The sequence below is a fragment of the Sturnira hondurensis genome, unplaced genomic scaffold, assembly GCF_014824575.4.
Source record: "Sturnira hondurensis isolate 20B ecotype Veracruz unplaced genomic scaffold, ASM1482457v3 Scaffold0014384, whole genome shotgun sequence".
Classification (NCBI taxonomy): domain Eukaryota; kingdom Metazoa; phylum Chordata; class Mammalia; order Chiroptera; family Phyllostomidae; genus Sturnira; species Sturnira hondurensis.
In genome coordinates, this window is record NW_028087015.1 from 26,422,204 (window position 1) to 26,449,094 (window position 26,891).

The window sequence follows — 26,891 nt, forward strand, 5'->3', positions numbered from 1 at the left end:
TCCCCTATAGTCTTCTGCAGTCAGATAGAGACACTTGACAGAGGAAGAGATGTTTTCATTAAATTCCTTCTACTAGATTTCTGAAGTAATTTTTAGGTGTTTTATTCTGAAAGGTAGAACAACAATAGGTTGCATATTTCTTTATATATGTAAAATAAAATCTTGAATAAAGTAGTATTTTTTCTATTTTGCTTTTTAGTGGAATATTTCAGATTATTTTTTCCAAAGAGGGGAAACTATTGAAAAAGAATTAAATAAAGAAGAGGCAGCACAGCAAAAGCAGGCGGAAGAGAAAGGAGTGGTTTTAAACCGGCCGTTCCACCCTGCACCACCGTTTGATTGCCTGTGGTTGTGTCTGTATGCAAAACTGGGTGAACTGTGTGTGGACCCCCGTCCTGCCGTCAGGAAGAGTGCAGGGCAAACTCTGTTTTCAACTATCGGTGCACATGGAACCTTATTACAGCATTCAACATGGCACACCGTTATTTGGAAGGTATTGTCAAATAGCTTGAGTTACCAGCTCTTAATTGGTATACACATACACTTTTTGAATTAAACTTGTTCCTATTATTTTTTAAGATGAATATCCATGCATTTGTGCACTTCACAAAACAGAAAATGTTAGCTTTGTCATATTTTAAATTGCACCTTACACAGAACATTAAATATTTTAAACCTTATCTCTCTTTTCTGTCTTCATTGCTTACCTCTGTCTCTGATTTCTGTCTTTGCCCTTCCCTTTTTTCCTGTTTCCCAAGTAAAAATAGGAGTTGCTAACCACTACACATAATTCAAATAATATAATATAATCAAATAAGAATTTTATGAATAAAAGAATATCAACAGCAGTGAAATTTACTTGCAGAATCACCAAACAAAAGTAGCTTTCAATTGATTAATTCTACATGTCTGTTTGTTAAATATACAATTTTTTGTTCTTCTCTTTTATCCTCTTTTTAAAACTTCATTACAGAGTCAGCAGCCAATTAGTGAGCATTTCCAATTAGTGAGCACAGGCTTTCCTTTTTTGCTCCATCTGTTCCATTTTAATAAAACTCATAGAATTTTATAAATTTTATTCATAAAAAATTCTGAGTTTTATTAAATGTCATCTTCTAAGTGTCTTCTTAAAATTAATAATGTATCTTCCCCAGTAAAAATAAATGAAAATCCTGCTCCCTCCTGTGTCTTTTGTCTCAACTGTATCCCCTGGCTCCCCAGATCACAAAAATGCTTAAGTTTCTGTTACTGTTTAAAGCAAACTGATACTTTTTCTGATTCCTATTTGCCTTTCAAACAACTTCATTCTTTTTTTAAAAAAATTTTTTAAAGATTTTATTTATTTATCTTTACAGGGGAAGGGAGGAGAGAGGGAGAGAAATATCAATGTACGGTTGCATCTTGTGCATCCCCTGCTGGGAACTGGCCTGCAACCCAGGCATGTGCCCTGACTGGGAATCAAACCTCGATCCCCTGGTTCGCAGGTCTGCACTCAATCCACTGAGCTACACCAGCCAGGGTGAAACAAACAACTTCATTCTTTTTTTTTTTTTTTTTAATATTTTATTTATTTATCTTTAGAGGGGAAGGGAAGGCGAGAGGAAGAGAATATCAATGTATGGTTGCTTCTCGTGCATCCCCTGCTGGGAACTGGCCCCTGCCGGGAACTGGCCTGCAACCCAGGCATGTGCCCTGACTGGGAATCGAACCGCGATCCTCTGGTTCGCAGGCCCACGCTCAATCCACTGAGCTACACCAGCCAGGCCAAAAACTTCATTCTTAATCTTGCTTCCTAATTCTCAGTCATTTACTTCTTCCTCACCTCCCCTGTCCTCTTTTATCTCTTATGATTTGATTTCCATATTTTTCTACTTCAGAGTTTCTTAAACCTTAGGAGCAAATAGTAGAATCACCTAGATGAGTTATTAAAGCACAGATTGCTGAGCCACCACCCCTATCCTTTTGCGTTTCTTTTTTCTCCGTAGTATGGGGCCTGAGAATTTGCACATCTATTAACTTCTGGATGATGCTAATGCTGTTGATTCTGAGGCCATATTTGAGAACCACACAAGTTGTTCATAGGTTACAGGTGGTCTTCTAACTGCCAAATTCTTGGTATACTCATCTTTTTGTAGGATTTAACACTGCTGATTAGTTTCTCTTTGAAATTTCTTTCCTTGGATTGTTTCATAGCATGCTTCTGCTTGTCTGTTCACTTTTTGTTTTGTTCCTATTCCTTGCTCTGAATCTACCCTTTAAATGTAAACATTCTCCAAGTTGTAACTACTTCCTGTTTCATTTTTCCAAATATCTTCATCTAATCCTGAAGTGTGAGTTATAACTTCTATTTAGATGTCTCTCATAATTGTATTTTTTTTTGCCTAGACCTTTCTTATTAGTTTTGTTCTTTTTTTATACATTACTCCGTAAATGTTCCACTGATACTTCAACAGCCTTAGACAATGTTCTACCCAATTTATTTTAATTTTCCATTATCTTAAGGATAAGTTAAGAATATGAGAGTACCTCAGTTCAGTTTCTTCTAATATATGGGGATTGATCAGATAGTCAGGTATAATTTTTGTAACAATTCCTAATTTCCTATGCTATGTTATCAGTTATTTTCTATATGTATTTTGTAAATATTTAGGTTCTCTTTCATCTATTGGACCGAGTTCGAGAATCTTCTACCACTGCAGACAAAGAAAAGATTGAATCTGGAGGTGGCAATATTCTCATTCATCATTCAAGGGACACGGCAGAGAAGCAATGGGCTGAGACATGGGTTTTAACATTGGCTGGAGTAGCGAGAATCTTCAACACTAGAAGATATTTACTGCAACCTTTAGGTATGTGTGTATTTTTTTTTCCTGCTAATACAAGTAATTGATGTTAAATAAAATTTGAAAAACACAGATTTTTTTTGAAATTCAGATACATTGCTATTCCCAAGAATAATCTTAACTGCCAGTCTTTGTGTTGATGTGTAGTGTGTGCATAAGTATGCACATTTTCATTTGAGAAAATATGTATTGGGTACCTATTATGGGCTAGCCTCTAGGTGGATACGATGATGAGCAAAATACACATCATCCTTGCTGTCATGGGCATGAAGGAAAAGTATAACTACATTAAAAGTGCAAAATTGCTACAATTATAAATGCTACAAAGGAGTGCTATATGGTGAGCTTATAATAGGTATTTAACCAGGTCAGTGAGGTCCAGATAGGCTTCCCTATGAAAGCATTATTTTACCTGAGATCTGAAGGGTATACAGTAGCTCATCAAGCTAAGGTTAAATGAAAAGTGAAGAGCAGATAGGCAGAAATGACATGTAAAAGAGAAGAAAATTGAGAAGGGGACATTGAAGACCCTAGAATATTTGAAGGTCTGGAATAAAGGGAACAGGAGAAAGTGTGATTCCAGATTGTAAAGTTAGAGAGAGGCCAACCATGCCAAACTTTGGAGGTCATGTTCATGAGTTGGGACTTCATCCAAAGAGCAGTGAAGATCCACTAAAAGATTTTATTCATGATGTGACATGATCAGATAGGCAGTTCTAAAAGATCACTTTGGAAAGTATGAAATGGCAGCAGGCAAGGATGGCAGGACCCTATTAGACTAGTTAGGAAGCTGCTAGTGTAAATCAGTGGCTTGCAACCAGGGCTAGTGTTCTTCTGCCCCTCTTCCCCTCAAGACATTTGGTAATGTCTAGAGATGTGGGGGGTTTTTTTCATTGTCACAACTGGGGAGGGACACGCCCTGCTGGCATCTGGGGACTAGAGGCATGGGATGCTGTTGCACATATTACAATGCATGGAATAGCCCCCACAGGAAAGAAATGCCCAACCCAAAATGTCTGTGTACCGAGATTGAGAAACCCTGTTGTAGGTTATAGTACCATCAATTCTGATAGTGATAGGGGTAATAGAAAAAAGTAAACAAATACTTTTGTACATAATTGTGAGCATGTTATACATACTATTTTATTTTTTAGTTTATTTATGTTTGTCTTTTTTTATGTTAAAGCAAAAGCATATTTACTCTTTACTTAGGCTTTTTGTATGTTCTTCACATGTGTAGTTTTCCTTTTTTTCAAAAATAACTTATAGTGCTTGATTTCTCTTGCACTTTAAGGATGTATCTATCTATTTATCTATCTATATATACACAGGAAATATATATAGTCTGGCAGAAGTAATAATGCCTGTTGAGTGTGCTTGGTAGGGTAATAATAATGGTGTAATATTTTATAGTTTTAATTTGAACATCTTGCTTAAAATGTCATATGGTATGCTTGAGTGTGATATTGCTATGATACAGAATTACATGCTTATGATTTTCTAATAAAAAAGAGGGGCATTATTTGTGCCTGACTGTGTGTATGTGTGTGTGTGTGTGTGTGTGTGTGTGTGTGTATATACACGTGCATATATACGTATATGTACATACATATATACATATATATCTTTAAATCTTATGAAAAATGTATGTACAATGAAATGTACCAATTTTAACTGTACACTTGCTGAATTTTGACAAAATAAGCATCATTTTAATACCTGCATAATAGTTACTTTATTTTAAAAGCTAAGAACTGCCCTGGCTGGTGTAGCTCAGTGGATTGAATGCGGGCCTGTGAACCAAACAACCACAGTTCGATTCCCAGTCAGGGCACATGCCTGGGTTGCAGGCCAGTTCCCAGCAGGGGACTCACAGAGGCAACCATACATTGATATTTCTCTCCCTCTCTCCTTCCCTTCCCCTCTAAAGATAAATAAATAAAATCTTTAAAAAAAATAAATAAAACCTGAGAACTAATAGATATAGATTTAGATTTTTAGAAATGAAGACATTTAAGTAGTTTGTGTTGCTTTGATAATTTTTTATAACTTGAAGACTAGACATGTATACCTTAATTTTTAATAACAGAAATGAGTATAGAGAAGAAGAGGTGCATATCTGGGAAGGCGTTATGATTTGTCTTCTATAGGCAGAGTAGTACTTACTGTTTCATACCAGACCTACTTCTAGCTTTTCCTGTTAAGTGAATGCTTCCCTGGGTATATGGGTTCATCTGTTTTTAAAAAAATCAAGTATGGTGCCAGGTGGGTGCTAGATTTATTGGGGAGATCACTTTGTAAGTTATATTTGTCTAACCATTGTGCTGTAGATCTGAAACTTTATAAATAATATTGAATCAACTGTAATTGAACAATTTTAAAAGTAATCATTATGAATAAATAAATAAGTCATTTGTAGCCTTTGCAAAGTAGAAGACTTTAAACCTCGATTGTTTATATATTTCATAACCTACTTAAGTTACCCTACTTTGGAAAATATCAATTCTGTGATTTTTGTACTTTTTAAATGCAAGTATATAGGCATTAAAGCAGCTCTTAAAATCAAAATGGCTATTAACAAAACCGTTGGTCTAGATTGCTTAGGAATACGGTCACCTTTGTTGGGCTTCATAGGAACAAATTACACCTGGCCATAGAGAGCTTTATTATGAATGTGTTCAGTTAGTTGCACAAGTGCAGAGCAAGAGATTGAATTGATCAGTGGAAACCAGCAACTACCATTCAGCCCATGCTCTGCTGCTGATGGATCAGCAGACTCAGTTTTACTTGAAGGAAACAAATTTACATTCACCGTAAAAGGACCATTTATTCTTTATGGTGCATTTTATTCTGGCACTTAATAACTGTTACATGTGAAAATGTTTAAGAAAGTTATGCAACTATGAATTATTTAAATATGAAAACTTAAGTGTAAAGTTAAGGTTTAATGGAATACAACATAGTTTGTTTTAAACATTTAGACCTATAAAAACATATATTATGCTGTTATGACTTGTTTCATAACAGCATAATTTGTTTAAGAATAACAGTTTACTTAATCATTAATAAAGGTAGGTAGATAGACTAAAGATGAGACAGAAAAGCTTTTGTTTTCACTCTCTTAAGTGTTTTTTCAGTTGTCCTTTGGCAGAACTACTAGGAGGTAGTATAAACATGTATACTCACTTTTATAGTTTTTGTTTTTAAGACCAAAACATTGTTTGATACATCCATTATGTAATCGCTTTGTCGTGCCCTTTGTTCCTGTATCTGAAAAAATGTTTTGTGGATTTTCAGGTTGTAATGATTCTAATTCACATTGTTAATATCCTAGTACTTAAGCAGTTTTTTCCTACTTCCATAGAAATTTAAGCAGAAAAATGATGCTAATAGAATTTAAAATGTCTAAGAGAAAATTTGATCACTTTTGTGATATATATGTTTTTTCTTCCTAATATAGGAGACTTTTCACAAGCATGGGATGTTCTTCTTGACCATATACAATCAGCAGCACTCAGCAAAAACAATGAAGTATCTCTGGCTGCGCTGAAAAGCTTTCAGGAAATTTTACAGATTGTGTCCCCTGTCAGGGACTCAGATAAGCCTGAGACACCACCTGCAGTTAATGTTCCTGTGCCTGTCCTTATAGGGTCCATAACAGGCTCTGGCCTGAACAGGCCATTTGTAAGAACAGATTCCATTGGAGAAAGACTTGGAAAATATAGTAGCTCTGAGCCACCCATAGTTACCGATGAGCTTGAAGATTTGAATCTCTGGTGGGCTGCATGGAATACCTGGTATAGAATTGGATCCGAAAGCACTAAGCCTCCTATTACTTTTGATAAACTGACTTTTATTCCCAGCCAGCCTTTCCTTACAGCTTTAATTCAAATATTTCCAGCTCTCTACCAACACATAAAAAGTGGTTTCAACATGGATGACTTGCAAAAATTGGGGGTGATATTGCACAGTGCTGGTTCAGTCCCAATAAGTTCAGATGCATCCCCCTTCATTCTTCCGTCTTATACTGAAGCAGTTTTAACAAGTTTACAGGAAGCTGTACTTACAGCTTTAGATGTTCTCCAAAAGGTAATTGAGTTCTAGTGGCTCTCTGAGCAATAACGCATTTGGTTCTCTGGGATTTTTTACTTTTTTATATATTTTGAGGGGATGAATTCTGAATCATCAAGATTGTTGTGTATGTGTACTTTGGGTTAAATTCAGTGTTGTAAAGACCTAGCTATTTTAAAAATGGGGTTTTCTGTAGTATTTTTAAAAGGTAGTTCAGGTTTGTTTTGAGACTCTTTAAGAAACTGCCTGCATCCTGCTTTTATTCACCAGCATTTTCAATTTGTTCATGCATGTCTTCATAAAAGGATAATACTTTTTAGAATAACAATTTCAGTAAAGTACTTATATAATTAGAAAATTAATAAGCAGGCCTGGCTGGCATAGCTCAGTGGATTGAGCACGGGCCTGCGAACCACACGATTGTGGTTCGATTCCCAGTCAGGGCACATGCCTGGGTTGCAGGCCAGTTCCCAGCAGGGAACATGTAAGAGGCAACCACACATTGATGTTTCTCTCCCTCTCTCCTTCCCTTCCCCTCTAAAGATAAATAAATAAAATCTTTTAAAAAAGAAAAAATTAATAAGCAATGGTATTATACTTTGCTGTTTTTTTAAATCTGCACTTAAATTTAGATTTAGCTCTGGAATTGTTGGGAGATTATTTTTTTAAAAGTAAGGATAAACTTACAAAGTATTTCAGAGAAATTTTATAAAGCTCTATTTTTACTTGTGCATGTTTTGTTACTAGAAAGCATTATTAAAACAGCCCTGTCTGGTGTGGCTCAGTGGCTTGAGTACCAGCCTGTGAACCAAAGGGTCTCTGGTTCAATCCCCAGTCAAGGCACATGCCTGGGTTGTGGGCCCAGTCCTCAGTGGGGGAGCACAAGAGGCAACCACAAACTGACGTTTCTCTCCCTTTCTCCCTCCCTTGTCCTCTCTCTAAACATACATACATATGTAAATAAATAAATAATATTTGAACAAAAAGAATTACTAGAACTAGAACAGACCTGAAAATCATTGAGTAAATCCCAATTAGCAAATGACACCAGATCAAAATCAAAGAATTCTTTAAAGGTTAAGGTAATTGTTAATGTAATTCACAATAACCAACATGCTAAAGGAAAATAAAAAGCCAGCTGAAGAGCCAGCGATTTATGACATTCTAACAATATTAGAATGGAACTAGAACCTGGAACACAGATATGATCAGTAACCATTTGTGTCATGTAGATCAGGTTTTCTACAAAAGGGATTGCATGTATTCAGCTGGAAGGATGGAAACTTTTACAGTAAGAATGGTGATTTCTGCTACATGATAGTACCTCTTCATTGCCTCTGGAGGAAGTATAGCTGAGCAGTAATTCTTTAATCTCTTTAACCCTATTATACAGAAAGAATAAATTATGTAGAAACTTAAAATTTAAGATAATCTGACATTTAAAATGTGTATTGTAGGGATATCAGTTTTTCACAATTGAAATCAAAATAGCTGTTTTTAATTGCTGTGGGGAGAAAAGTAGCTTCTCAATAATTACTTTTTTCCCCTCGATTGATCATGCTCATAAGTTGCTTATAGACTGCTCTAGAGGGAATGGGAAAGTTACTCCATCAGGGAAGAAAAGAAAAATCACAGGCCTTGTGGGATGCCTGTAATTTACAACTCTCATTAAGATGTTGGGTTCAAACTTTTATATATAAGTAGAATATGATAAAGAAGAAACAACAGATGCCCAAAATTATTTTCAAGGGAAAAAAGCATATAATTTTTTAAAAAACCTTCTGCTTTAGCGACAAGACAGTAAGTGGATTCTTTCATCCCGATAACTAGGAATTTGTCCTGAGCTTTTAATGGCTTTCAAAACAGCATTTACTTTCAACTTGAAACTTAAGAAGCTTTACTGTTTTCTATTTATATCAATTAATATTTTGTATTAATAATTTTCACTGTATGCATCGTTTATTACTTACGAGGTTATCTAAATGATGTTGCATAATACTTGAAAGTAATACAACATGGGGTCTTTAATTTTCTAATAGAGAGAAATTAACATTTTATTATCTTTAAGAGTGCTTTTATATTTTTCTTCCAAGGGTATTGGAAAGTGTTTTTGCTTTGGGACTTTAATACCTATTCAGCAAAGCATTTTATTGATGAAATGCTATTTTCCTTCCTAGAGGAAAAACTCACTTTTGATATCATGTTTACCCTTATATTTAGGGTCACAGTCATCTCTTAGTTCTCAAGTCACTAGTTCCCAACCAAATTGACTTAGTTATGTAGGCTAATGTGGTTTTTTTTTTCCCCAAGATATTTTGATATGCATGGGGGACCTGATAATCTGATTATCTGTTTTTATTATCTGAGAGGAGGAGACTGCATCTTATTTATTGCCCAACTTCCTAAAGGTAAACAGCTAGATACCCTGTCTGCCTCCATCGTCACAGTTGCTGAGTGGCGCTCCAGGAGACACTGTCACATTGTGTGTGAAGTGGCGTCAGTGGAGTTTGCAATGAAGCCAAGTCTCCTACTTACAGGACAAATTTCTGAATCTCTCTATACTTCAGATTCCTCATCTATAAAATAAAAATAGCGAATCATCTTTTTTCCCTATTAAATGAGATAATATTTGTAAGACAGTGCCTGGCTCAGTTAAACATTAAGAAAATGTTACTTTAGTTGTTACTATCTGTATCAAGTTCTTTAGCAAAGGTCTTAGTACATGGTAGGTACTGAATGAAATATTGTACATGACTCAGTGAGAGAAACCTTGAACCATCTGAAGGTTAGATGTCCAGTTTTTTTCCCCTTGTTTTCACATACACTGTTTTCAAAGACTAATAGGAAATACTGTTTAGACTGCTTATTTACTTTCAGCTTTTGGACTCAAATCTGTTGTCAGGTTTGTATGGTAGGTTTTTGTGATATACAGACTTCAGAATACTGAAGGAGAAAAGCCAATAATAAAATATTTTTAGGTGGAGTTTGTTGTTTAAAAAAAAAAGTCAACTCCGTATTGTGTACTTTAAGATCCCAGAATAGCTTTATACTCTATAACACTATTTATGTTTTCTTTTTATAAAAAACACAGAAAATCACAGCATATAGTCAAAGTCATTATTTGCTGCTAAGATAATTCCAGAGAAGTTGTGATGGAAACACAACTTACATAGTTTTCTAAGGTATCCACAAAGGCTTTTTGTTTTTGTTTTTGTTTTGTTTTTGCAGTCATTAAAAATAAAGTGATTCACTTAGGATAATTGTCTCATTTCATAGTAATTATTGCTTGTTTACAGACTAGGCAAGAAGTTAATAAAGAAGAAGGTGAGCCCTGGCTGGTATGGCTCAGTTGGTTGGAGAATTGTCCCATAACTGATAGGTTGTGGGTTTGATTCTGGTCAGGGCACACACCTAGGCTGCGGATTCGATTCCCAATCCTGGCGCATAGGGGGCAACTAGCCAGTGCTTCTCTCTTGCATCAGTGTTTCTTTCTCTTCCCTCCTCTCTTTAAAAAAAGCAGTGAAAAAAATGTCCTTGGGTGAGGATAAAAAAAAAATTTTTTAATGGAACTATTAAAAGCAGTCAGTAGAGAGATTTTTTTTTTAATCATTCAGGTTCACCATTCACTGTTTCTGGTAAAAAGAGCTAAATATTGAGAGATGGTGTCATTTTTTTGTTACATTGTAGTTATAAGATGGTCTAACTAAGGTATGGGCAGCACTATGCTTACTGTTTTCTATCTCAGGACAGTTTTACCTCAACTTAAGTTACAGCTAAGTTGCTACATTTTCTGAGAGAAAAAATAAAACTAATCTGTTATCTGACAGGTAAAAAGCCATAGATTACATAAAAATATAAATGTAAATATCTTTTAAAAGAAATTTCTTAAAAATTTCAATGGTTTGAATTTTGACTTAGTATTTTGAGGGTCCCTGAAGTGTAGTGACCATGTGTTTTGTATTGTAGAGCACAGATATGTTTCAGACATTTTATGAGTAATATCATTAAATATTTTTCCCACAGAGAAAAATAAACACTGAAACAGGGAAATATGGATGTGTGAGAGGAGAAAACACCATTTGTGGCTAGAAAAAATAAAAACATAAGATTTATTTTAAGTACGTTTGACATATTTGAATTGATAATTAAAATCTTCAGTGTGAAGATATGCATTTTATTCCATTTTATCAAATTATTTGTAACAATAAGTTTAATTCTCTGTTAAAATATTTTAGTATTTAAAAATCAAACCTATATATTAAGGTATGTTAGTTATTTCTACAGATATAATATTCTATTAAAAGTGATACATAGATTTCTTTTAGAAACAATTTTCCTACATGATTTATTTTCCCAAATGTAATGCACATAATTATTTGTTAAAGTCAGTGGACCAGCCATGGTGCAGAAGTCCTCTGTCATTTCAGTGAACTCATCTCGTCACTTAAATAGAAGTCAGTATCATCTTGACCTGTGAAGCATTCTTAATAGTCCAATGGCTATATTACTGAACAAATGATCAGATTGTAGAACCTCAAGACTGCCTGGAACTTCTCTTTAATTGCTTGACTTTTTTCTATTCTGTGAAGTAAAATACCACAGTTTTTGTTTAAAAAATTTATTTTTAGTTGGTTAATATATTTAGCATGTACCTTATTCAGTAATAGTTTAAAATAGCTTACATATCCTTCTAGGCTTATAAAAGATTGTATGATCCATAAAATACGACAGTATTTTGGATTATCGTTAAACAAGAGCATACAACTGTAAAGAACTTAATGGAGTTAAGATTATGCATTCTACCGTTTATATTTTGTTTCTATAGGCCATCTGTGTAGGACCAGAGAACATGCAGATAATGTATCCAGCAATATTTGACCAGTTACTGGCATTTGTAGAATTTTCCTGTAAACCACCACAATATGGACAGCTGGAAACAAAGCACATTGCAAATGCAAAATATAATCAGGTAATTTATTCTAAATTATATTTAAGCTGTAATATTTCATGGCTTATAAATATAAGTCAGTTCCACTCACAGTGGACTCTGATTATCTCAGAAACTTTTCATTCACAAATAAACTTTCATATGTCTGGTAACAGTTTTAGCTGAAAAGAAATACTGTTTGGAAGCTCTTTTCTGTGTTTCTTTTTTTCTTGTGTATGATTTCCGTTTCCCAAGCAGTTCTCCAGGAAGTTTGGCCTTTGTGTTACTCTGTAGGACACCTTCTGTGAAGTTCATTCTTGACTGCCCTTCGCACTACAAAATGGCTTCTCAGTCCCTAACCCTAATCTTACATAAAATCCTGAAATGCAAAATGAAGACATCTGTGTGTGTTATATAAGAAGTCTACTACTGGTGTGAAATTTAGTTGGATTTTACATAAAAGATTCTTATAGCCATAATTGGCCAATTTTAACTTTGTTTTGGCTTACAACAAAAGTAAATTTCTGAATGCATGCACATGCTGATTTTGTTCAAACAACATAAAAACTATAATTTTACATGGTCCGAAAAGTAGTTTTAATGTGTATTAACGTTTTTCATTCTATTTGTCTTGCAACACAATGGAATCACAATAGATCCAACTATTTGCACCGGTGAGTTAAATTTCCTAAAATTGTCCTAACCTATAGCAGCAAAGTATATCTTTCCCAGTTCTTGATAGAATGCTCTATGTGCTTTTCCTGATAGTTTTAATTTTTGCCTGGCCTAAAATCATTATTTCATGAAGTACATATCTCTTTGAAAACTTTGCATGTAATATAGTCTTACCTAATACCAAGGCCTGAACTTTAAGACAAAGAAGCTTTTTCTTTGAAAACAATATCAATTTAATTTACTCTCATTTATTTTTAACTCTTTGTGAAAATATTACTTTTTAGGCGGAATGGGTAGCCTTGAATTATGTACCATTTGCTGAAAGATCTTTAGAAGTAGTTGTGGATTTATACCAAAAAACAGCCTGTCACAAAGCAGTGGTGAATGAGAAAGTACTCCAGAATATTATTAAGGTATTTCTTTTTTAAAAAAATTGTATACTTTTATTTGATGATGACAATATTGTTGAAATTACTCTTTAGATAATATTTTATCATATATTAAGATAAATTGAAAATATAATTTATATTATTGTTTATAGTGGCTTTTTTCCAATGTTCATGAGTAATACTTAGGAACCTGTTTTTATAAAGTATGAGAAGGTTTTTTTTTAAGATTTCATTTATTTATCTTTAAAGGTGAAGGGAAGGAGAGAGGGAGAGAAATATCAATGTATTGGTTGCCTCTTGTGCATCCCCTGCTGGGAACTGGCCTGCAACCCAGACATGTGCCCTGACTGGGAATTGAACCTGTTTGGTTTGTAGGCCCGCGCTCAATCCACTGAGCTACACCAGCCAGGGCGAGAAGGTTTTTTTAATGAAAAATATTTTGAAGTCAGTATGCATTAGATTTTTTACAGTTCTTAAATTTTGCCACATAAGACAATGAGTTGATGATCCTGTTTCTTGGGATAGTACTTCTTGTACTTTGAAGTTGATGAGCATTCAGTGAGAAATTCAAAGTGCAGCCCATTGATTCATCTGATCATGCGTGCTTTTAACAATTATTTTAATTTTATTTTTCAAATACAGTAGACATACACTATTATGTTAGTTTCCAGTATTGACAATTATTTTAAAATTCAACTCTTGTTGACTGTGTTACATTCCTCCGAAAGCATATTTTTTGTCTTTTCCTCCATTTTGAAGGACAGACTTAAACTTGCTCTTTCCCTAGCGCAAGTACAGAACGAATACAGGCCAATAAAAACAGTCCTCCCTAGAAGAAGAAGGCCTTTCTCTGTTCAAGATTCATCCCTCTCATTGTGTTCAGTCAGTCCTTTTCCCATCTTTTTTTTTTGTTGGTAATTCTTTCATTTTCCTTTTGGCCTCTTATACTTTATCCTGGAAAGATGATGAAGCCTAATAAGAACTTTCAATTTACTTCCTACTCAAATTGCCATCCTCTTTCAGCTCTCCTTTACTTCTAAACTGCATTAAATGGCTTGTGGCCTTCACCTAGCCACCAGTCACTTTTAACCTATTGCATGCTGGCTTACTTCCATATTGTGCTACAGAAACTACTTACTCAAAGTTACAGAACATCAAATCTTCGCATCCTAAATCTTTTTCTAATTTTTTATCTTCCCTGTAATGTGGTACTGCCCTTACCTCTTAAAAAACTCTTTCTTGCCTTTATTTTTGTTATACTTCTTTTTGTCCCTCACCACTTACCCCGTCACATTCTCCCTCTCTCCTCATTCATTGAGAATATTTTTTAAGCACCTTTCTTGCCAGGTACTAATTAAATAGTAAAGATTAAAAATGAATAAGATAGTTCTTACATTAATAATTTAATATAAGGAATATAGAATGGTAACAAATAACAATGCCATGTGTTAAGTGCTAAGTGGAGGCACCTCTGCATTCAGATAGACCTGGTTTAGATTAGTGAACTTGCTCCTCTGTGATTTTGGACAAATGAACTAGCCCAAGGGTGCTTCTCGTCTGTGAAAGAAGGATAATACCAATACCACTTATATGTGTTAACTAAAAAGAGAATCAGTTCAGATACAGCATTTAATAGTATTTGCCAAGTAGTCATTGTAGAGTAAAACGTTAGTTCCCCCCCTAGACAAAGAAGTAACTAAACTGGCTAGGGGATTTTGGCGAGGATTAATGGAAGGGACTCTTGAAGAAGGAGTAGTAGATTTTGGTAGATAAAAAGGGAAAGGTAGGTTTTATACGTAAACTAAACAGTGTAAAAGATCACGATATATTTTAAGGAAATGTTGAGAAATTCAGTTTCAGGAGATGACAAGGCCTGGAATAAGTCTGAAAAGGTGCTTTTGGATTTTATAACCCATCATAAGGAATTATTTTATTCTTTAACCATTGAAGTGTTGAACTTTTAAGAGTAGAATGAATCAGTTTGGCATATTTAAAAGATTTAAATTCCTTTCTGTACTCACTTTGTTGATCCATTTACTACATTGTATTGTGGTTAATTACACAAGGCTCTGTCTTTCTCAAAAAGTGGGAGCTTTATGGCAGCAGGCATTGAATTTCCCAGTCCCACATCCATTTACTGAGTATGAACTATACTCCAATCCTTGTATTAGTTGCTTTATTTTTTTAGTATGTAAATTGAGTAGATCTGCATTGTTTAACGTTCCTTTGATTTCAGTAAAATATTAATTGTAGTAGTAAACCAATTTTTTATCTAACCTTGAGTTATAAAATATTAATTCAGAATGTGTCCCTTGTATAATGTAGTATTCTCTTGTTTGCCAGTGACATACATAGGCTGTAACTACCTTTAACTATAAAGATTTATTGGCAGCCTTAGTTGGAAAATTCAGAGATGGGAGTGAGGGTGCTTTAGAATCGGTTGATTCAGGGATTCAGCAGTATCACCAAAAACCAAATTTTTTCTCTCTGTTCTGCTTACTAAGGGTCGACTGTATCTTAACTGTGTTCTTCCTCATAGTGGTAGGCTAAAAATGGAATTATGTGTCCAGTAGGAGGGATGTGTGTGGTTCTATTACATTATTATTTATGAGTTTCTTAAATTAACCTTAAGTGGGCCAGTGTTAGTCCCATGTCTATTCTTGAACAGGTGCTTGGCCCAGGGAAATGGAGTAGATTAGTTTAATGACCTAGTCATCTCCTTACCCCAATTCCCAACTGGAAGTGGAGTTTGCTTCCCCTAAAGTGCATGGAGCAAGGAAGGGGATAAATATATCCTGGACAAGCTATTATCTATTAGTAGAGGAGGCCCATTTCGTTCTAATATGTAGTGGTTCACATGTGCATTCAGTAATATTTGTTGTGGATGGAGAATGATGAAATGGGTTTTATATTCATGCCATTACATTGACGTATGAAAATTTATCTCTTCGTTCTTTATCTTTCTCTGACTAGATTTGTTTTATAAAAGCAGAATTTTCACTCTAAAGAAATTTAGCTGGCAGTATGCTGACACTGTTAATTGGTGCTGCTCTGCGATAGCTCACTCTGGTAGTTATGTCAGTCTGATTTTCTAGTTGCATGACAGACCTGTGACCAGAGAAGTCTGAACCAACCAAATTAGTCCTTTCGCAGTTAACAGTAACCTGTCTCAAAGTTGATCGATTAAAAAGTAAGCCTGAACTTCCTAGTCACTGTGCACAGCACAGATGCTCTACACCTGTCTCCTCAAGGGTTAAACATAAAGTAAACCATCTTCTTGAATGACCAGTTTTCCTAAAACTTTTAGAAAATAAAGAAGTACATTAAAATGTTAAAGTATAATATAAAACCTATAGAATTATAGAGCTAAAACAGGACTTCGAGTTATTGATACTTTAGGCTATGTTTATTCCCCCCTCACCATCAGAGGGGAAGCATAAGCAGTATTGATATTTCTTGGATGGGAGGGCCCTGCCTATCAGGTTATTTTTTTGATAGGAGAACTGTGGCAGAATGTTCTAGTTCCACAATATTAGGCTGAGGGAAGCTGCAAAGTTTAAAGTTTCTTACTCCTTCTGTTAACTTTTCAGATAACATCTGTATTTTTTATGACAAGAAACTGAGGTTCAACAAGGTTGTTACTTTTTTAGGGTCGTTGGTTATAAAATGGAGACAGTAGGATTTGAGGACCATGACTGAGAATTGATCTCTCTAGAAAATAACATCCTTCTTTAAATGAAAATGCCTATGCTATTATTTTTTCTGTCTGCTGTCATTTTTTAAAATAATTAAAATCATGTGTACATGTTTTAATGAATACTTATGTTAAACTGTCTTTATTTTCACAGACCCTGAGGGTTCCTCTCAGTTTGAAGTATTCCTGCCCTTCCGAAAGCACATGGAAGCTAGCAGTATCTTCTCTCCTCAAAGTTCTTTCTATTGGGCTACCTGTTGCCCGGCAACATGCTTCTTCAGGAAAATTTGACAGTATGTGGCCAGAACTAGCCAGCACCTTTGAAGACTTTCTCTTTACTAAAAGGTCAGCTCATTTATTTTTGCAGTTAGGACAGTCTTTCAGGAAGTATACATTATACCTGTAATTGCTCTAAAAACAGTATTTTTAATTATTCATTAACAGAGTTTTTGCTTATTGGGAATCCTAGGTTGTATACAGGGTACAACTGGATTAGGCATTTTTCCATTTGGTACATCATCTGTGAGCAGTGGAGACTGTGCCCTTTATAGTGGTTTTGGTTGTAAGACAGGACTCTATATAAAGACTGTGTGAGAGCATCATGATTAAAGAACCATGGTTTTAACTGCATGAAGCCAGAGAGGTCCATTTTTAAAAACCATGCCCGTTTGGCATTACACAAGGAAAGCAATTTCAGAAAATCAGTGTTTGTTTTGTTTTGTTTTGTTTTTTTTAATATAATTTTTATTTAATTCTTGTTCACGTACAGGTTTCTGTCTTATATTCCCAACCCTGCCCACCCCCTGCCCCATGCTCCCCGCCTCCCTCCCCTTTCCACCCCCCACCCTTAGTTATTGTCCATGTGTCCTTTATACTTGTTCATGTGAGTCCATTCCCTTTTCCCCTATGATTCTCTCCCCTCTCCCCTCTGGACCCTGTCAGCCTGTTCCATATTTGAGTGTCATTGGTCGTATCAGTGTTTTATCAGAATACATAATGATCAGTTCTTTAAGATGTTTAGCTTTGGAAGTTCCTTAAGTAATTAAAAACAGAAATACAGTTAGTCTATGACCCCCTGAAACCACAGATAATACGAAACCCTACGTTTTGTCTGGTACATGCATACTCATGATGAAGTTTAATTTATAAATTAGGCACAATACGAGATTAACAGTGATAGCTAATAATAAACGAGAATGATTACAATAATATACTGAAATAAAAATTAGATGAAATATGATTTTTTATTGTTGTTCATGTACAGTTGTCTCCATTTTCCTGCCATCACTTCCCCCACCTCCCACCCTCAGTCCTTCCCCACTTTCGCTTTGTCCATGGTCCTTTGTACACGTTCCTTGACAACCCTTTCCCTTCTTTCCCTCGTTGTTCCCGCCCCTGTCCCCTCTGGTCACTGTCAGTTTGTCCTTTATTTCAATGTCACTGGTTATATTTTGCTGGCTTGTTTGTTTTGTTGATTAAGTTCCCCTTATAGGTGAGATCACATGGTATTTGCTTTTCATCACCTGGCTTACTTCAGTTAGTATAATGTTTAGGTTTGGCAAAGAAAAATTGAATTGTCATTTTATGATATCCAACTGAGGGTGTAGGCTAAGGATTCTCTTTTGACCCCTCACCGAGTGAGCATGGGATAATTAGAACACAGACTAAATTTTTTTCGTGAGGAATCTGCTGCCATTTATCCAACGTTGTACTATCCAATATAGCACTCACTAACAGTTATTAATTATATTTTTAACCAAATAAAATTAAAAACTCAGTTTATTCTCACTAGCCTGGTTTCAAATTCTCATTACCATGTATGGCTAGTGTCTGCCATGTTGGGCAGTGCAGATTATTGAACATTTCCATCATCACAGAAAATTCCTTTGGGAGCCCTGATCTAAAATGAGACACTTTAGTAACGATGCACTTTAATAGCTGTGAATGCCGGGTAGTCTTCAGTTCTACAATCTAATTTTCTTTTGCGCTACGGTAATGAAATTCTGTGACAACAAAGTTTTTTCAATTTTTCTACCCATTAATCATTGTTAAAATTATAAAATATAACCATTTAAAATTATTAGTTTGTAGTTACTTACATTATGAATTTGGTATCTTTGAGGAAAAAAACCCTACATTAGCACATTGGTAATGATCCAGATGAGTGCACAACAGAATGATTTAACTGAAGAGATTCTGTCTTTCTAATGTTTAGTTAGTCCATAAAAAAAAATGTTGTAAATAGAAACAACCTTATAGATAAGGAGACCAAACTGATGGTTGCCAAATGGGAAGGGGGCTAAGGGACTGGGTAAAATAGGTTAGTAAGTATAAATTGGTAGTTACACAATATGGGTGCGTAAAGTACAGCGTAGGAAATGTAGTCGATAATGTTGTGATAACTACATATGGTGCCAGATGAGTACAACTGTGGAGGATCATTCTGAAAGTATATAAATGTCTAAGCACTGTACTTTACACCTGAAAGTAATAGAAAATAATATTGAATGTCAATTGTAACTGAAAAATAAAAGTTATAGAGTGTGGAAGGGTTAATTTACTTTTTTCTCTGTAAAAGCTTCTCTGATATTTCAGAATTGGAACTAATGATATGTGCTTCTAACTTCTGTTTCTGAAAACGATCTTTGTTTTGCTTTTTTATGTATTCCTCATCACTAAAAATGTAATTGTTACTAGTGCAAACATACTCTTTGTATTAGCAAGAAACAAATCGTGTTTTTATCTTTAAAATAACCTTGAAAATTTGAGCTTCTTTGACAATGTTAATTTATGTAAAGCAAATAGATTTAGAAATTCAGACCTTTTCTTTTCCTCTAGTTATTTCTGTATATGAATGTTGCTCCTGTAACAAATTGAATAAGCTGTTTTTAAAAGTTGAGGTAACATTGGTTTATAACATTATATAAATTTCAGGCATACAACATTATATTTGATATCTGCATACATTATAAATAGCATGTTCACCATCAAAAGTATGGTTTCCCTCTTACCTTACATTTGACCATTTTTATTCATTTTGCCTCCCCCACCTTCCTGCCCCTCTGATAACTACCAGTCTGTTCTTATCTAAGAGTTTGCTTTTATTTTTGTTTGTTGTTTTTCCTTTTTCTTGATATTCCACATTTGAGTGAAATCATACAATTTTTGTCCTTTCTATCTGACTTATTTTACCTAGCATAATACCCTCACGTCCATCTGTGCTGTAAATGGCAATACTTCATCTTTTTTGTGGCCGAATAGTAGTCCATGGTGTGTGAGTGTGCCCAGTCGTTTTTTTTATTGTTGTTCAGTTACAGTTGTCTGCATTTACCCACCACCAATTCCCCCACCCCCACTGCAGCCATCCCCACCTCCCTTCCTTGCTTCCACCTCCTCCCCCTTGGTTTTGTCCATGTGTCCTTTATGGTTATTCCTGAATACCCAGCTTTTTTAAATCTAGTCATCCATTGATGAACATTTAGTTTATTTAGATATCTGAGCTATGGTAAATAAATCTGCAATGAACAAAGGGGTGCATATTATATCTTTTTGAATTTGTGTTTTCATATTCTTTAGAAAAATATCCATGGGTAGAATAGCTGGATCATATTATAGTTCTATTCTTAATCTTTTGAGGAACCTCCATACTGTTTTCCATAGTGACTGTACCAATTTACAATTCCAGTAACAGGGTATAAGGGTTCCCTTTTTCTCCACAGCCTCTCCAACACTTGTTATTTCTTGTCTTTTTGATAATAGCTATTTTAACAGGTATAAGGTAATATATCACTGTGGTTTTGATTTGCGCTTTCCTAAAAATTAGTGATGTTGGACATCGTTTCATACACTTTGGCCATCTGTTTGTCTTCCTTGAAAAAATGTCTATTCTGATCCTTTGCCTATTTTTTAACCAGGTTGTTTTTGTTTATTTGTTGTTGAGTTATATGAGTTCATACATATTTTTGCATATCAACCCCTTATCAGAAATGTAATTTGAAAATATCTTCTCTTATTCAGTTGGTTGCTTTTTTGTTTTATTGATGGTTTCCTTTGCTGTGTAGAAGCTTTCAGTTTGATGTAGTTTTGTTTATTTTTATTTTTGTTTCTCTTTTGAGGTCACATCCACAAAAATGTTGCTAACTGATGTCTAGGAGCTTAGGGACCTCTGTTGTCTTCTGTGTAGTGTATGGTTTTGTAAAAAACTTACATCAGTTTTTAATCCATTTTGAGTTAATTTTTGTGTATGATAGTCAGTGGTCTGGTTTCATTCTGTGTTGTTGGCTCCTTTGTTATATTTAGCTGTCTGTGCATGTGGGTTTATTTCTGGGCTCACTTCTGTTCCATTGGTCTGTATGTCTGTTTTTCTGCCACTACCATGCTGTTTTGATTACTATCACTTGTAAAATAGTTTGAAAGCAGGGAGCATGATACCTTTGGCTTTGTTCTTTTTTCTTAGGATTCCTATGGCTATTTGGGGTCTTTTGTGCTTGTATACAAATTTGAGGATTTTTTGTTCTATAACTGCAAAAATGCCACAGGGATTTTGATAGGGATTTTATTGAGTCTATAGATTGCTTTGGGTGATATGGACATTTTAACATGTTAATTCTTCCAATTCCTGAGCGTGGAATATTTTGCTATTTCTTTGTGTCATCTTCAATTTCTTTCATTCATATCTTGCATTTTCAGGGTCCAAGTCTTTCACCTCCTATGTTAAACATACTCTTTGGTTTTGATTCTTTTTGTTGTGATTATAAATGAGATTCTTTTATTGATTTCTCTTTCTGATAGATTGTTAGTGTATAGAAACACAACAGACGTTCACAAATTGATTTTGTACCCTTCGTCTTTACTATATTCATTTAGTATTTCTAATATTTTTTTGGTTGTTGTTGGTAGAGTCTTTAGGGTTTTCTATATATAACTCGTTCCATCCACAAATAGTGACAATTTCACTTCTTTTAAATTTGGATGTCTTTTATTTCTTCTATTGTCTGATTGCTCTGGCTAAGCCTTTCAATATACTGTGTTCAACAAAACTGCAAGAGTGGGCATCTTTGTCTTGTTCTTGATCTTAAAGGAAAAGCTTTCAGTTTTTCATCATTGCCACGATGCTAGCTGTGTTTTTTGTAATTAGCTTTTATTCTGTTGAGCTATTATACTTTTCATTCTATACCCATGTTATTGAAAGTTTTTTTATTGCAAATGGATGTTGAATCTTATAAGATGCTTTTTCTGCATATATTGAGATAATTGTGATTTTTATCTTTCATTTTGTCAATGTGGTTTATCATGTTGATTGATTTGTGGACGTTGAACTGTTTTTGGTTCTCTGGAATAAATTGTACTTGATCATGGTGTGATTTTTGTTTTGTAGTTACCATGAGATTGGTATAAAATATCTTGTAGATAAAAGAGTCTTTTCCTTCTGATAGCATGTTATTTTCATTTGCCTATACAAGTTCTACTCTTTTCCTCTTTGCCTTTTATGTTTCTGTTGTCACAAATTACCCCTTTTTTTATGATACATGTTAGCTACCAAATTGAAGTACTTATTCTTATTTTTAATGCTTGTTTTTCCCTTTAGCCTTCATGCTGTAATTAAGCGTCTGAGACTCTGGTTTCTAATAGAATTTTCTGATTCTATCACCTTACTTGAAGTTTTATATCCTTTTGTTTTTTCATTTACAGTGGAACAGATCCCTTCAACATTTTTTAAAATTTTAAAATTTTTTCTTATATTTTATTGATTATGCCATTACACTTGTCCCATTCCCCCCTTCACTCCCCTCCACCCTGCACACCCCTCCCCCACCATTCCCCCCCTTTCCTTCATGTCCATGTGTCACAAGTTCTTTAGATTCTGTATTTCCCATACTATTCCTGCCCTCCCCCTGTCTATTTTCTACCTACCATCTATGCTACTTATTCTCTGTATCTTCTTCCCCCTTCTCCTCCTCCCACTTCCCTGTTGCTAACCCTCCTTGTGATCTCCATTTCTATGTTTCCACTCCCGATCTAGCTGTCCTCTTAGTTTGCTTTTGTTTTAGGTGTGGTTGTTAATAACTGTGAGTTTGCTGTCCTTTCACTGTTCATATTTTTTATCTTTTTCTTAGATAAGTCCCTTTAACATTTCATATAATAAGGGCTTGGTGATGATGAACTCCTTGAACTTGACCTTATCTGAGAAGCACTTTATCTGCCCTTCCATTCTAAATGAAAGCTTTGCTGGATAGAGCAATCTTAGATGTAGGTCTTTGGATTTCATGACTTGGAATACTTCTTTCCAGCCCCTTCTTGCCTGGAAGGTCTCTTTTGAGAAATCCGCTGACAGTCTGATGGGTACTCCTTTGTAGGTGACTGTCCCCTTATCCCTTGCTGCTTCTAGGATTCTCTCCTTCATTTTAATCTTGGCTAATGTAATTATGATGTGCCTTGGTGTGTTCCTCCTTGAGTCCAACTTCTTTGGAACTCTCTGAGCTTCCTGGATTTCCTGGAAGTCTATTTCCTTTGCCAGACTGGGGAAGTTCTCCTTTATTATTTGTTCAAATAAGTTTTCTACTTGTGGCTGTTCCTCTTCCTCTTCTGGTACCCCTATAATTCAGATGTTGGAACATTTAAAGATGTCCTGGAGGTTCCTAAGCCTCTCCTCATTTTTTTGAATTCTTGTTTCTTCTTTTCTGTTTGGTTGTCTCTTTCTTCCTTCTGGTCCACTCCCTTGATTTGAGTCCCAGTTTCCTTTCCATCACTGTTGGTTTCCTGTACATTTCCCTTCATTTCAATCAGTTTAGCCTTCATATGTTCCTCTAATTTGTGACTAAAATCAACCAATTCTGTGAGCATCCTGATCACCAGTGTTTTTGAACTGTGCATCTGAAAGATTGGCTATTTCTTGGTCACTTAGAATTATAGGCTCTGTTCGATTCCCAGTCAGGGCACATGCCTGGGATGCAGGCCAGTTCCCAGCAGGGGACTCACAGAAGCAACCATACATTGATATTTCTCTCCTTCTCTCCTTCCCTTCCTCTCTAAAGATAAATAAATAAAATCTTTTAAAAAAAGAATTATAGGCTCTAGGGTTTGAGCTGTTCTTGAGTCATAATGTTTGGTCTGTTCACATCTGTTATATTTGAGGGGCGGAGCCCTAGGTGTTCACCAGGGCTGGGCGCCCCAGTTGCTGGGTGCCCCAGTTGCTGGGTTGTGACGCAGTATGTGGGGGCGGGGTCAGAGAGGAGAAAAATGGCGCTTTGCTCCATTTTCGCTCTCTCTCAGATTTCTGTCCCCTCTGTGGCTTCCCACAAGCAAATTGGGCCCCTCTGGTGGTGGTTCCCGGGTATGTGGGCCCGTGTTCTCTCCAGGACTCTGTGGGTCTCTCCAGTGAACTGTCAGTGAGCCTGGGAGCCTCTCCCAGCCCCTCAACCCTGAGAAAGTCTTTCCAATTGGTGCTTTCAGGTTCTAATTCCCTTCCCTGGGGCCCTAGCCTGAGCGGTCTGTCTCTCTGTTTGCTCCTTCGCTTGGTTTATCTGCGCACGAATGTGTGACCACAGTCAGTCAGCCGCCCTGCGCCCTCACTGGGTCCACCCCTCGACACCCCACGTCTGGGATCCACCAACCACCTCTGCCTCCACTCCTGGGTCGATTGGACCGAAGGATCTTTCCAGCCTGACCCCACTCCGCTGCTGACTCTGCCCCTCTTACCGGTCTGGCTGAGTGGTTCGTTGTTGCCGGACTTCCGTACAGTTCAATTTTCACTGTTTTGGCTGCGTTTTTGTTTCTAAAACTTCACTGTTTTTAAATTTAGTTGTGGGAGGGGGCACAGTGTTTCCACCTACGCCTCCATCTTGGCCGGAAGTCCCTTCAACATTTCTTGTAAAGCAAGGAATTGAACTCCTTCACCTTTTCTTTGGGAGAGCCCTTATCTCTCCTTCATATCCAAAAGATAACTTGGCTGAATATATTCTTGTCTGGCAGTTTTTATCTTTCATTATTTTGAATATGTCCTTCCACTCTCTCTGACCTGCAGTGTTTCTGCTGGGAAATCTGATGTTAGTCTGCTGAGGTTCATTTGTAGGTTGCTGTCTTTTCTACCCTGGCTGCTTTAAGAACTCTTGTTTTTTTAATCATCAACTTTAGACAGTTTCAGTATAACAACATGTCTTGGAGAAGGTCTTTTACATTGAGCTAATTAGGTATTATATTAGCTTCTTGCGTTTGTATGTCCAGTTCATTTTTCTAGGATTGAGAAGTTCTCATCTGTTATTTCCTTAAATGTCTCTGTTCCCTTCTCCTTCATTTCTCCTCCTGAGATACCCATAATCCTATGTTACCCTTTCTAATAGACTCAGATAGTTCTTGTAGCGTTTGTTAGTTTTTTAAAAATCTTCGGGCCCTGGCTGGTGTAGCTCAGTGGATTGAGCACGGGCCTGCGAACCAGAGGATCGTGGTTCGATTCCCAGTCAGGGCACATGCCTGGGTTGCAGGCCAGTTCCCTGCAGGCCAACTCCCAGCAGGGGACGCACAAAAGGCAACCATACATTGATGTTTCTCTCCCTCTCTCCTTCCCCTCTAAAGATAAATAAATAAATAAAACATTTAAAAAAAAATCTTCGTTCTCTGTTCTCTTCCACCTGAATCATTTATAGGTTTCTACCTTCAAGCTCACTAATTCTCTCTACCATATGGTCTGTTCTATTTCCAGTGCTTTCTAATGTACTTTTTTAAAAGGCTTTTTAAATTTTTATTTTTAGAGAGAAGGGAAGAAAGGGAAAAAGAAAGGGAAAGAAACATTGATCAGTTGCTTCTCACACGTGCCCCACCTGGGTACTGAACCCACAACCCAGGCATGTGCCATGACCAGGAATTGAACCAGCAACCTTTCATTTTGGGGGATGGTGCCCAACCAACTGAGCCATACCTATCAAGGTTCCAGTGCATTCTGCATCTCATTTATTGAATTCTTTAGCTCCAGAATTTCTGTTTTGTTCTTTTTTTAGAGTTTCATTTTCTTTGGTAAAGTACTTCTTCTGTTCATTGTATTCCTGTGCCCATTCAACTGCTTTTCTGAGTTTTTTTTGTATCTTGTTTAGTTTCTTCATGACAACTAGTTTTAATTTTCTGTCCTTTAGATCACAGTATTCTGTGACTTTGCTCTTGGTTTATGGGGAACTGTCCTTTTCTTTTTATTATACTGTGTTACCATGATTATTCATGGTGCCTTATGGATTGTTCCTCTGCTGGTGCATTTGAGGAAGGAATCACCTTTCTTATTTAGGTACTGTTTTAATTTAACAATTCAGCAGGTTGATAATTAGAGTCCTCTCTTTAGTTTACCAGTAGGTGGCACTACAGCACAAGTTTTTGGTTTCTCATACTGAGCTGATTCTAGTTATACCTGAGAGGAACAGTTTCTACATTCTCTGCCAGAAGTGTCAAATGTGCGGTCTTCCTCACTTTTTGTGACTCTAGGGTTGCTGGTGCCTTGAGGCTGCAGTTGTAAGTTTCCTTGCTGTTGCAGGCAACGCTGTCAGGGTCATGGGGGTGGCCATGCTTGGACTGGGTAGTCAGAGATGTGTGTACAACCTCTGCTGCTTTTAGCTCCACGCACAGTGTGCTGGTGAGAGGTGCTGGAGTTGCAGCCTTATCTCTACCACTTCTGCAGCGCTCAGCAGGGCTGTGGTCACCACCACCACTTGCTGGGGACCCCGGTTACAGGCACTATCCTTACCATTCCTTCATTCTTGCCTATCCTCTACATTCCAATCCACCACCTTAAGATGTACAGTTATGTGGGTCTCTCACGCATCCTACTGTGTTGAACACAGGAATCTTTGCTGAGTTACAGATGTTCCTCTAATTGTAGATAAAAGGGGAGAGAAAAAGAGAATGTTTTACTTCTTCGTAGTGCTGATTTCACCTCTGTATAAGCTTTTAGACAGGTTTTGTTTCTTGTATTTTTGCAGAGTACAACTTAAGAATTTCTTTTTTGTCTTTCCACCATCTTTCTTATTTTCGAGTTTCCTGTGGAACATTCTTTAATTTCCAAGCATGTTTTCATTTATATATATATATATATATTTTCAGTTTTCTGAAATACTTTTTGTACAGAAAAGTAGGCAGTAGAATCAAAGACCCAGTAATAGAGAATTTACATTACTATAATATGTGTTAATGCAGTTGTAGTTTAATTTTATTAGAGTCTTTTGCCTGAAACTCTACTTACATTAAAGGTAACCTTACATTAAAGAAAGGTTTGATGCAATACCTATTAAAATGCCAATGGCATATTTCACAGA

At 36.0% G+C, this 26,891-nt stretch overlaps 1 protein-coding gene across 7 annotated transcripts in view; it reads left to right on the top strand.

Moving 5' to 3' along the window:
- The window catches only part of MON2 (MON2 regulator of endosome-to-Golgi trafficking), a 125,049-nt gene that overhangs the window by 78,216 nt on the left and 19,942 nt on the right, over positions 1-26,891 (top strand). For 5 of the 7 annotated variants that reach the window (XM_037063054.1, XM_037063055.1, XM_037063058.1 and 2 more), the window contains 7 exons: positions 200-493; positions 2,651-2,849; positions 6,304-6,932; positions 11,740-11,883; positions 12,498-12,515; positions 12,801-12,929; positions 16,754-16,944. In XM_037063054.1, coding sequence (XP_036918949.1) covers positions 200-493; positions 2,651-2,849; positions 6,304-6,932; positions 11,740-11,883; positions 12,498-12,515; positions 12,801-12,929; positions 16,754-16,944 — 1,604 coding nt within the window. The remainder of the gene's footprint in view (positions 1-199; positions 494-2,650; positions 2,850-6,303; positions 6,933-11,739; positions 11,884-12,497; positions 12,516-12,800; positions 12,930-16,753; positions 16,945-26,891) is intronic. The other 2 variants (XM_037063056.1, XM_037063057.1) reach the window with 1 other exon arrangement.